The sequence below is a fragment of the Muntiacus reevesi genome, chromosome 20, assembly GCF_963930625.1.
Source record: "Muntiacus reevesi chromosome 20, mMunRee1.1, whole genome shotgun sequence".
Classification (NCBI taxonomy): domain Eukaryota; kingdom Metazoa; phylum Chordata; class Mammalia; order Artiodactyla; family Cervidae; genus Muntiacus; species Muntiacus reevesi.
In genome coordinates, this window is record NC_089268.1 from 25,765,507 (window position 1) to 25,778,174 (window position 12,668).

The 12,668-nt window shown below is 44.8% G+C and overlaps 1 protein-coding gene across 1 annotated transcript; it reads right to left on the bottom strand.

Annotated features, from left to right (window-relative positions):
* Nucleotides 1-347: 347 nt before the first annotated feature.
* On the bottom strand, nucleotides 348-6,748 carry IL17F (interleukin 17F). The gene is made up of 3 exons (XM_065912135.1): nucleotides 6,676-6,748; nucleotides 1,686-1,891; nucleotides 348-612 (listed from the first exon to the last, which is right to left on the bottom strand). Exons 1-3 carry the CDS (start codon nucleotides 6,700-6,702, stop codon nucleotides 348-350), a joined length of 498 nt encoding a protein of 165 aa, XP_065768207.1. The 5' UTR covers nucleotides 6,703-6,748.
* Between the last annotated feature and the right edge of the window lie 5,920 nt (nucleotides 6,749-12,668).

Consider the following 12,668-nt stretch of genomic DNA (forward strand, 5'->3'; position numbering starts at 1 on the left):
CACACTCTCTTACATTGTGGTTACATATCTGTTGCACTTTGTGACCCAGAAGTCAGTTTTGCAAGCAGAGCCCCCACCCACTGACTGTATGACCAGGAGATGGTCATCATAGCACATAAGCAGAATGGGACCTGCATTCTCCTCCATCTATTTTTAGGGGGCTGGGTCATTGGAACATCTCAGGACAATATAAAGATTCTGAAGCCCCAGAAAATGACTCTATCTAACACAAAGCCTGGAGAATCCCATGCAGATATTACGAAGAGACCTGGGAAGTGGAGGGAAATGGGAACCACGCAGGACTCATGACAGAGTGCTGGCTAAGCAGGGGCGTTTCTACAGCTTCTTCAGCTGAGCTGATCTGCCACCCTCGAGTCACCCACGTGGCGGACCACGGGGGTGACGCAGGTGCAGCCCACAGTCACCAGCACCTTTTCCAGCCGGAACAAGCCAGGACAGCCCTGTGACTCCCTCCGGAGGACCAGAAGCTCCTGCTGGATGGGGACGGAGTTCAGAGACCAGTCTTCCTCCCCCTCGGCGTTGATGCAGCCAGTGTGTCGGCACTGGGCCTCCGCGATCTCCGAGGGGAACCGGTTGGGGTCCCGGGTGATGCTGTAGGAAGAAGAGGGGAGAAGTGGATGGTGAGATCAGGCAGGAAGGATGCACAGAGGATGGGGACCCCGCGGCACTGGACGCCCACCTGCAGGAAGGCGATGCCGGGTAACACGGGGCTGCGGCGCAGGCGCAGAACACACAGCCTGGACTCAGATGCCAGCCCCTGGCGAGGTGCTTAACTCCCTAAGTCTATGTTCCCTCAACTATAAAACATTGGCATCCATAAATGTTAGATTTTTTAGTTCCTTTTTGTAAACATTTTTATTATGAGAGCCATCTTTCATCCTTTGATTAGAGATTGAACATCACTAGGAGGTCCCCCAATATACAGTCTCCAAAGCCTGCTGCTTGGGAAAGAAAACCAAAGCCCTGGGGGGTTGTGAATCCAATGCCTTCTTTCAGTTTCATGCCAGGAGGCATAAAGGCCAATCCAGCCTACTAGCCAGGTACATACTCCCTTTCTGATGAAAGGAAATAACATGCGGGCAGCCCCAGAAACACTTCTAATAGTCCCCAGACTGTTTTCATACTTATACTTAGAGCATCTAAATGAAAGCTTAGTACTCCAAGAATCTCTGTGTAAGGCAAAATCCCAAGTCTGTATCCTGAACATCCGCACCTAGCATCTTCCTTCCCCAGCTGGCCTTTCTCCTCTACTCTGCCCCCTCCACTCCTTGAAGATGGAAATCCAATCTGAGTGGCTTTCTCTGAACTGACTTTTCTGGTCCCCCCCTTGTCCCCACGCAGAGACCATTATGTGGGCTGCTTTAAAGAGCCCTCTCTTCCAACACAAAAAAAAGTTTCTCAGTTCCAAACCCAGGGCTGCATGAAGTAGAAAAAGACAAAGCATCAGGAGAGGTTGGAGGCAAAACAGGCTTTTGAGCACATAGGAGGACTTAGCCCAAAGTAGCAAGAAAAGGGGAGCTCCCAGGAAAAGTGGGATTTCTGCTTTTAAGAGTCAGTGTAAGGACTGTTATTTTTTCTGTATTTTTGAACTTCTTTACTGTATGGCTAGAATAAATTAACATATTTTCCCAAAGAACACGGAGATCAGTCTCCTCAGCACATACTTGTAATCCCAGGGGGAGATGGAGCGGTTCTGCAAGTTGTATGAGAGGAGACCTCCCTGGCTCTGCTTGCGGATGCGGATGTCAACCCTCACAGTGTGGTCTTCCAGAGGAGGGCAGAGGCCAGGATCCCCAGGTCTGGGGGGTTTCCGAGCTGCCGCCTCCCCCAGGAGGGTGAGTCCCAATGTCAACAGCAGCAGGGACTTGACCTGGAAGTAGATGAGAATGAGGTTGGTTAGGGACTCTATGGTCACTTGCTGACAAGAGACAGGTCATGCTTCAGGTGAACTCAGCATCCCTGGGACAGAATCAGGGCTCCTCTCTGAACCTCAGATCGTCATGGGAACAGTCAGACATGAAGATTCCAGGGTACCAACTTCAGAACTAAACTCTTTAGCCTGGTGAACGCACCCTCCACAGTTTGAGAGCTTTTGACCGGGGAGAAGCGAGGATATCAGGATCTGAGACTGGGTTTAAATCCTGACCTGGTTCTCTCACTGAGCCTCTGCTTTCTCTTCTTTCCAGCCAGAGCATAACACTTGCTTTATAATAATATTTACAAGATTAAATAAAATATTCTTTGTAACGCAGTTATAATAAAAAAAATAGAGCCTTAGGAAATGATAGCTCTTCATTTCCAACCTCACATCCATAAATCCTCCACAAAACCCTTTGTCCCAACCATTCCTGTCCCCACAGCCCCAGCCATCTAAATTCCCCCTTCCATCAAGGACCCACTCAGAAGTGGTCTCCTCCAGGAACTGTCCCAAAAGTAGTTCAATTAGAAGTATGTTAATTGCCCTCAAATGATAAAGCTTTTACCATCTAGCACTCAAGTAGCTCTTCTTTATTGTCTGGACATCTAGTATTTATGTTCACACACATCTTCACCTATTAAACGGTAAGTTCCTACAGGAGAATATGTCATGGAACAGGTGTTTCAAAATACCTTCTGGGTGAATGAAAGATCTGGTAGACGAATGAATGAGCAAAACAATTCATTTAAATTACCAGCGTAGTTAAGCTCAACTTATTAAGAAAAACACTGTGCAAAACCAAATATAGCAGAGTTCCCATGATCCACGCCGACTGAAGGAAGCAGGGGCGTTAAGGACATACAACAGAGAAATAAACACACATCTCTTTAGCTCCAGAACATTTATTTTTTATACTTACTTTGAAACATTGGCTTATCTGGCATTACAGGAATGTACAAAGAAAGTGCTTTGTGAAAATCTAACTAAAATCAAAGAGCTAAAAATTTCTCCAGCTTCCCTTTGTCAGAACCCCATGGTGACCACCGACCCTCACTGGGGATGGACAAGGCTCATCAATGACTCTCAACATAATGAAAGTGAATTGCTTTCATCCTCGGGGCTCCATGTTGGTCAGATTCACACCTTCCGTGAGTCAGGGTTGGGAAGGTGCCTAAATGTGTTGGTTTAAATTGCCTTCAATTTTTATCTTTTGCAGATGCTGGAGGCAAGAAATGATAAGAGTAAACCAAAAGGTCATGATGCCAAGTGCTGTACTAACATAACTGATACTAAAAAAACCTGTAAAGCGAGATTGACCCAGATAAGCCCGAATGGGCCTAATTTGCCTCCAGATAATCAGCAGATGTCTACTTTCATCTCCCATAATCATTCATTCATTCAACAACTCTTTCCTGTCTCTGGAGTGTGATGATAAAGGACATGAGCTCTGGAATCAGAAGTCCTGGGTCCACAGCCTAGTTCCAGGACTCTCACTAGCTGCAACTCAGTTTCCTCCACCAGAAAATGTGGTGATTAAATGACAGGATCCATAGAAAGCATGAAGAGCAGGTCGGGACATGAAGAGTATTCAGTACAGGAGCTACTGTTAGTTGACCTTTCCCTAAAGATGGGAAAGATATGGAATTTGCCCTCCTGTACCTTCTGTCTATACAAAGCACAATGATCCCGTATTGCAGGACCTCAGTTCCCCAACCAGGGATTGAACCAGGGGTCATGGCAGTGAAAGCCTGGAATCCTAACCACTAGGTCACCAGGAAGCACTGTGAAGTTTTAAAAAGTAAAAGGAAACCTGCTTGGACAAGAGGGTCCTTAGCTTTCTGAGCATCACTTCCTTAAATTTCTTAAGTAAATCCCTCTTTTGTGTCTCCTCTTTCATTTTGTTGTGTCGTATTCACTGACTCATTTCCAATTTTCATTATTGACGCTTTAGAGTAAGTGTACTTTGGCATTACCAGGTTTATCAATAATTACCAAATATAATAATGAATTGTAATTCTAATAAGTCATTATTATATTTGCTTATATCTTTAGAGTATTATAGAAAACACTTTCACATCTCTGTAATCTCTAGATTCTCACACCTACCTTGAAGGATAGGTAGAGCTCATATTAGTTACCCCAATAAGGCAGGTGAAGAAGTTCTGTCTGATGCTCTCCAGCCTGCTGGTGCCAGCCTGAGGACTCGAACGAGGTGTCTGTGGTCAGTGCTGCCACAGCCCCTGAAGCTCCTTACTGTTGTCATCAACACAGAGTCACCCACAGTGTTTCATCTCAGCTTTGTCTCACTAGAGGAGCCAGGCATTTTAAGCCATGTGACAGCCGTGTCAGAACTGCATCAGTGTTGTAGGTCATGTAGCTTTATATCAGAAATCAGATGAAATCTGCAAATCACTCTAGTGTGCTGCATGAAGCTGTTGATCTGAAACTGTAGATTTCAATGATTATGAAACGCAGAGCAGGGGCTGGATAAAATTCTTACTGGTTCTTAAAAATGATACACAGAAGCGCACTTCTCTGAGAGGCTCAGATTATTTTAGTCTCAGATTCTTCTGTGCTGGCTTTCCTGGGGGCTCAGTGGTAAAGAATCCACCTGCCAATGCAGGAGATGTGGCTTCTGTTCCTGGGTGGGGAAGATTCCCTGGAGAAGGAAATGGCAACCCACTCCAGTATTCCTGCCTGGGAAACCCCATGGACAGAGGAGCCAGCAGGCTACAGTTAATAGGGTCGCAAAAGAGTCGGACAACAATTCTTCCATGCCATCTATGAGGCAGGCAAATGGACATCACGCCTTCTCTGTCTCATAGGAAACAGAGGTAAGAGAAAGTGCCAACGGAAGGTGGGCAGTGTCAGGACACCGACATGCTCAGCTTAACCCTGTACTTACTCTACTATGAACTCCCCTAGGAGAATATCTGAACACTTGTCTCTTGAACTCACCTGTAATTCGTGCTCACCCCCACGTAGAGATGTGCTCCAGAACCCAGCCAGCTCCTAGTCCATGAGCCTCGCCTCTCTATTGAGGATGTCCCGTGTGCCTGTGCCTCCAATTTCTAATACTATTCTAAGGTCCTTTGCCCTGTCATATTTCTTGCTGACAGTCCAACAGATTTCCTCAGAGAAACCAGAAATAGACATGGCTTTAGAACACAAAACTATCCAAAAATTTGTTTAAACACAATGGCTTTAAGTTCAGAAATCTTGCTTCTAAACCATTCAAGGGCAGAATGTTGTACTTGAAGTCATAAACCTAGATTCATGTCCCTTTTCTTGGGCATACAGCATCTGATGATGTTAAATCACTTAAATTCATTAAACTGTTGTTAATCTGTACAATGGAGAAAGCAGTTCCAATTCGCTTCATTAGGTTGGTGGGAGATTCAGAGGTAAAAATAATCACATAATTAGTATTAGTATTTAATACTCCAATTTAAAAAGATACATACCCCCTAATGTTTATAGGGGCACTGTTTCCAATAACTGAAATACGGAAACAATCTCAGTGTCCATTGACAGACAAATGGAAAAAGGAGATGTGATACATATATACAAGGACTATTACATAGCCATAAAAAAAGAATGAAATAATGCCATTTGCAGCAATATGGATGAACCTAGAGATTATCACACTAAGTGAAGTAAGCCAGAAAGAGAAAGATAAATGTATGATATCCCTTTTATGTGTAATCTAAAATATGATACAAATGAGCTTATTTACAAAACAGAAACAGACTTGCAGATATATAGAACAAACGGATGGTTACCAAAGGGGAAGAGGGGTGGGGGGAAGATAAATTAGGAGTTTGGGATTAATATATGTACACTACTACATATAAAATAGATAATCAACAAAGACCTACACATGAAACTGTATTCAATATCCTATAATAAACCATAATGGAAATGATGATCTATTTATTCTGTTATGTATAACTGAATCACTTTGCTGTATACCAGAAGCTAATACAACATTGCAAATCAATTTTACCTCTATTTGAAAAAAAAAATACTCACTGAATTCTTTCTCTATCCTTATTGTTCATTATATTAAGTGGCCAAGTTAACTAGAAGCTATGCCTGCAGAGATCTGCTATTTCAGAGTATAGGTGTTATCATTCTCAGTGATATCAATTAATCCTCCGTGAGGAAGATGAGAGGATAATAAGTCACAGAGGAATAACAAGGCACAGAGAGCTTAGGTAACTTATCCCATATCCCACATTTAGTAAGTGGTGAAACCAGGTCCCTCCCCCAGGAACTGTCCAAGTGCATCGCTAGGTGGTTTCACTCCCTGCATCCAGAGGCATTCCTTGTCTGCCAGTCATCTTGGGAGAATCATCACCCTTCTCAGGGCCCCAGCTTCCTTGGTTAAAATAAATCTATATAGATCCTAAAAGGCTGGCTAAGCATCCCCAGGAGATAGGGCCAACTCAATTCTATAAGCAAAACCCATGTCCAGTTGGTGATGCCAAGAATTTCACAAACTAATGCCAACCATGCCAAAGCCATTGGTAAAGAGCTATGGTTTTCACCCCACTATAACTTCTGGCTACTTTTTTCTTTTTCTCCAACAGACCAGGGTCAGTATTAAAGTCAGCTCTGTGTTTTAAAGAAATGAAACCCCAAAAGACCCCAATCCAGCCTCATTCCTTAGAAATCTGCTCTCCTGAAATCCTAGGGCTAAGTGCACCCGCACAGGGGTGATGCTGACCACTCACCACGGCCGTGTCACACGGGACAGTCATTGTCACTTTGCTCTGGCCGCTTGCGTTGTGCAGGAAACTCCTTCTGAGCCCGTGTCGTCTTGTGTGTACCAGTGGCGTCAGCAAGAGCACCTGTCAGTTTTATAGCAATCTCTGTCCTTGTTTCAAGTGACCTGCTTACTGCCTAAGTTGTGGTTGCCCCAGAGAAATTGATGAATGTAGTGTTTTTTTGTTTTTTCCTATTCCACTTCCTGAAGGGGAATTGAAGGGGGATGACGAAGAAAGGACCAAATCTTCCTCTCCTCTGCCCCACCCCCACACTCACGGCCCTCAGTTCAGTTCAGTTCATTGCCCTCACACTGTAGCAAATCTCTTAACTGATGTACTACGGAGATGAACCAAATGACAAACTGCTGTCATGGGTTTTCATGTTCTTCCCCAAAATGGCTAAGAACCTAGTCACGCACCTTCTGTTCTACTTTCCAGTCATGCAATGTGAACCGTGATTTAAGTGGACGAGTCATCCTTTGAGGAGATGCCGTATCAGACTATCTTTAGCTCCACTTTATGAATGGAAAAACAAAACCAACGAAATGAGTGGCATCAGTGAGAGAGTCAGAGTTGATATCCCCAGGCAGTTAGTTTCATGGTTTCCCTGAAGTAATTCTGTTTTAACCCCATGGTTAGACTCTTACTGGTGTTTAATAGACCGATAATCATTATTCACAGGACATAAAAACAACCGTTACCTTGGCTCTCTCTGACTGAACATGATTTGATTTTTTTAACCAAAATGGATTAGCAAGTAGAGCCTTTAAGTCTCTGATGTGTTATTTTAGATGACCTGCAAAAAATTAATTTAGTTCAGTACTAGTCAACATTTATTAAGAACATGCTGTATGCTGGGCAATATAGCCTAGGAATACACAGACATTTCTGAAATAGCAATAACTTTTTTAAATGTCCATTCAACTTAGTCACTCAGTCATGTTTGACTTTTTGTGACCCTTTGGACTGTAGCCCAGTCCATTTATAGTATAAGCCCTTCTTATACTATAAATCATGGACTAATACTGGGGACACATGATGAATATACGATGAACACACAGCTGATTATAGTGGAAGCTTTTCACTAACTGGCCCTGTACCACCCATGGCCCAAGCTATTACCAACTTTTAAGTTTCAGTAATTCACCTGAAGCTGTCATTCAACACAGTCTACTGAAGGAAAGCTACACAGCTCAAAATAGCCTGGAGTTAAAATTCCCCTCCAGGTCCTCCCCACCATTCTATACAGAATAAAGAACTTTCTCCCCCGAAGAAAGGAATGTACATTAAGATTGATTACGTTCAGCTCCCAGCCAATCCCAGTTTCCAGCCAGTCTCAGGAATTCCTTACCCCAGTTGTTGAAAGCTAACTAATCAAAAATAATCATGAGGAAAAACAGACCCCCTCGAAATGATGCATCTCCACACATACATGTTTTCTATATATAAACCTCTCTTCTTGACTTAGCGCCTCAGCCCACTAATCTGACCACTGCCCCTTCTCGCCTCATTCAAGGTGATCTGTTCCTGTAAAGTGTCCGTCTCATGTTTTTTTTTCTCGAACCTCACCTTCTCTAACTCCGTTACCTTACATTTTTTGGTGCCGAAACCCGGGAGGTTGAGGTTTCCTCTCGTTCACAGCCGGCTCTTCGGAGCATGGAAGCCCGCCAAGCTCACTTTCCTGTCCAGGCTTTCAAGACCTCCTTGAGAGGACGCCCTGTGCCTGCTGTGAGCGGTACAAGCCCTGTGTTAGGGCTTTATGGGTTTTTCACGTACCCCGAGGAATACTGGCCTCCTTCTCTCTCTTCCTCTTTTCTCTACACTCTCTTTTTCACGAGACCAACCAACTCCAGGACAGAGGCCTTTTACCATTCGACCTCCCTCCATCCACCATGAATTCTGGCCTGATCCAGTAGCCCAGGTAAGCTCAGACAGTATCTAGGGCACCATAGACAATCGTCCTTTCCAGGTTCCTGGGGAGCCCTCCGGCCTAAAGGCCCTCTGGGGAGGGACTTGGGGGATGCCCCTCCCTCCTTCAGAGTCTCTCTCTCCCTTTTCCTGGTCAAAGTCGACCTTTTCTCTCGACTGAACAGTTGCTAGCCATTTGCTATGGGGTCAAGCCAATCCATCCCACAGGATTCTCCCTTGGCCTGCGTAAAATGAAACCTCAAACCGCTGCTCTTGACCGATCTCAAGGTACATAAACTGGTGTCACTTTGTACTCACATTTGGCCTCAATACAAACTGGATAACCAAAACTGCTGGCCTGAGTTTGGGACTTTCAGATCTCACTAACTTCCTTGAATTGAATGGGAAATGGTCAGAGGTCCCCTATATTCAAGACTTCTGGGACCTTAGAAGCCGTCCTTCTCTCTGCAAGGACTGCTCTACCTATCAAATCCTTCTCTGTTCTCTCTCCCCCTCCATTACAAAAGAATCCAAATCTAAAACCCCTAAAACCTTCAGCCCCCGATTGCAACCTGGCAGATGAGCCTCCTCCCTACAGCCCCAGAGGTGAGGCTTCCGGAGACAAGACCCCACCCTCTAGTCCTTCCTCCTCCAAATCGGGAAGCAATGACCCCAAAACCCCAAAAGAGATTTCTAACCCCCTCCATCAACCAGGACCCAAAGCAAACATGTGTTTCCTCTCAAGGAGGTAGCAGGACTGGAGGTCCCTACACGGGTTCATGTGCCTTTTTCAACTTCTGATATGAGCCAGATTGGTGAAAAATTGGGATCTTTTTCAGCAAATCCTAGTAGATATAGGAAGGAAATTCTCTGCCGTACACAAGCATATAATTTAACCTGGAAGGATCTTTATTACATCCTAAATGCCACTTTAACCCCTGATGAAAAGGAACAGATATGGCAGGCAGCCCGAGTTCATGCTGATCAGCTCCATAACCAAGATAGGGTTCATCCAGTGGCTGATGACGCAGTTCCTTTAACTGAGCCACGGTGGACACATCAAACCGGCAATGATGGCCTCCGGTACCTACATCATATGATCACCTGTTTACTAGAAGGAATGCTAAAAAGCTCTCATATTCATGTTAACTATGATAGGATTAGGGAAATGACCCAAGAAAATGATGAAAATCCTGCCCTTTTTCTTTAACAGCTTACTGAGGCAGTCCAGAAATGCACAAACCTCCATATTTCCACCCCCGCCGGACTCCTATACCTACATGTCCAGTTCATAAGTCAGTCAACCCCCAATATTCAGTTAGAAAAGGGCTCTGAGGGAGGGAGGATTGGTACAGGGAACACATGTAAATCCATGGCTGATTCATGTCAATGTATGGCAAAAATCACTACAATATTGTAAAGTAATTAGCCTCCAACTAATAAAAATAAATGGAAAAAATAAAAAATAAAGTTTTCAGTGATAGGGAGGAAGAAGCAAAAAAGGAAAAAGAAAAGGAAAGAAAGGCCAAATATGCTTTATTCTCTGCAGCTTTCCAAGAAAAAAAAATTCAACCCTTCTGGCCCACCAATCTCGACCCACCCTTATGGGACCTAACCCTTCAGGCCCCTGTTTCATATGTAACCAAATGGAACACTGGGCTAAGTCCTGCCCAAACCCCCAGCCACCCACCAAACCCTGCCCCACCTGCAAACAGTGGGGCCACTGGAAAATGGATTGCCCTCAGACGCTACCCACCAAATCTCAGGGTCCAACCCAGGCCCAACAACAATGGGTAAGGGGCCCGTCTCTGGGGGACCCTAGCACCCCAGACCATGGCTCCTCAGATGAGATGGGAATTGACCCAATTGTGCCTGAATTATTCCAGTGATGGAGCCCAAACTCCAGACCCCAAGTTGGTCCCATACAGACGGACTTGAAGCTTCAGGTAATTGGCACAGTGGCCAAACACAAAGTCTCATTCCTAATAGACACTGGAGTGGCCTTTTCACTTTTAACCTCCTTTAAGGGCCCTCTCCAGCCTTCAGAAGTAGCCATCGAAGGGGTCTCAGGCATCGCTTTTTATCCCCAAATAATCCCTCCTCTCCTTTGTTGCTTTGGCAAAACAACACTAACACATTCTTTTATAGTAGTTCCTCAATGCCCAGTGGCATTGATGGGACGTGATCTTCTGGCTAAGCTACAAATTTCTATAAACCTCCCATTCTTAGATCCCATATTAATTCTTTACATCCAAATGGCACCTGAACCCGTGGCCAGCCCTCACTCCCAAAACCTGCCCCCTGATCTTCCCCCAATAGATCCTCAGGTTTGGGACACAAAAGCCCCATCAGTAGCTCGACACCATTCCCCCATACAGGTGTTTGTTAACAGTCCCTCTCGGGTCATAACTCAAACTCAGTACACCCTGACCACAGAATCCCATCAAGGACTTAAACCAGTAGTCTCCCGAGTGCTCAAAGCTGGCCTTTTGCAGCCTATCTGTTCTCCTCATAATACTCTTATACTGGCAGTCAAAAAGGAACCCCACTCCTGGCGTCTAGTTCAAGATCTTCACAAGATCAATGAGGCCATAATACCCGTACACCCCGTAGTCACTAACCCCTACACCCTTCTCTCGTATAGTCCCCCTGGCATACTCTACTTCACAGATTTAGACCTCAAAGATGCTTTCTTTACTATACCTCTACACCACTCTTCACAGCCCCTATTTGCCTTCACCTGGACGGACCCAGACACATATCAATCTCAACTATTAACTTGGACTGTTTTACCACAAGGGTTTAGAGATAGCCCTCATTTTTTCGTCAAGCCCTCCAAAGAGACCTACAAACTTTAGACTTAGGCTCTACTACCTTACTCCAATATGTAGACGATTTCTTGTTATGTAGCTCCTCTCGCCTATAACTGCCTAGTCCACGCTATGACAGTATTAAATGCCTGAGGCAACTGGGGCTACAGAGTCTCCCTCTCCAAAGCACAGATTGCTTCCAACACTCAGTCACATGGGACTGCTTCACAGTCCCACATCCAAAAGAATTACAGCTCAGAGACTTCGAACCCTGACACAGACCCTCAGGCCCCAAACCAAGAGGGAAATTCTTTCTCTATTAGGTCTATTAAACTTCTTCCAGATATGGGTCCCAAATTTTGCCCTCCACGCAAAACCTCTCTACCAAGATACTCAAGGAAACTTAGATGAACCCTTATTGGCCCCCACCTCTCTCCACACCCCAATACAAACTCTTATCAAACATTTACTACAGGCCCCTTCTCTTTACTTGCCTGATTACACCAAGCCTTTTTTCCTTTTTGTACATTCTCAATGAGGACATGCCTTGGGGATTCTGCACCAGAAACGGGGGGATATATGGGGAGCCCTAGCTTACTTATCCAAACAACTCTATCTCGTCATGTTCGGATGGTCACCTTGTCTCCAGGCTTTAGCTGCAACCACCTCTTAATACCTGAAGCCCAAAACTAACCTGAAACACTCCTCTAAAGGTATGTTCTCCTCATTCCTTCAAAGGTTTGCTTTCTCATTGGTTTCCTTTTGCTCTCTCATTTCTTTCCTTTCTCTGCCCCCTGCTCCACTGCAGAACCTCCACAAACACCTCCTCGACACATCCCTTTCTTTTATGCCCTGTAAACCTCTTAATCCTGGCTAATTTACTCCCTACACCAGATCCAGAAGCAGAACACCTAGCTCATGACTGTGTTCAGATCTTAGATATGACGCTTAATCCCTTTGAACATATAACCGATCAGGTCCTTACAGACCCCACAGTCCTATCCTGGTTCATAGAAGGTAATGCCCAGAAACAAGCCCCATTTGGGGCTGGATATGCTATAGTCCAGGGACAACCTGACAATTTTATTCCCCCTCGCCTCATCAAGTCAGCCACACTCCCAGCTCACACATCCTCACAGCAGGCTGAACTGATAGCTCTTACACAACCCTTGACCCTAGCGAAAGACCAAAAGGCAAACATTTACACTGATTCCAAGTATGTCTATAACATATTACATCCTA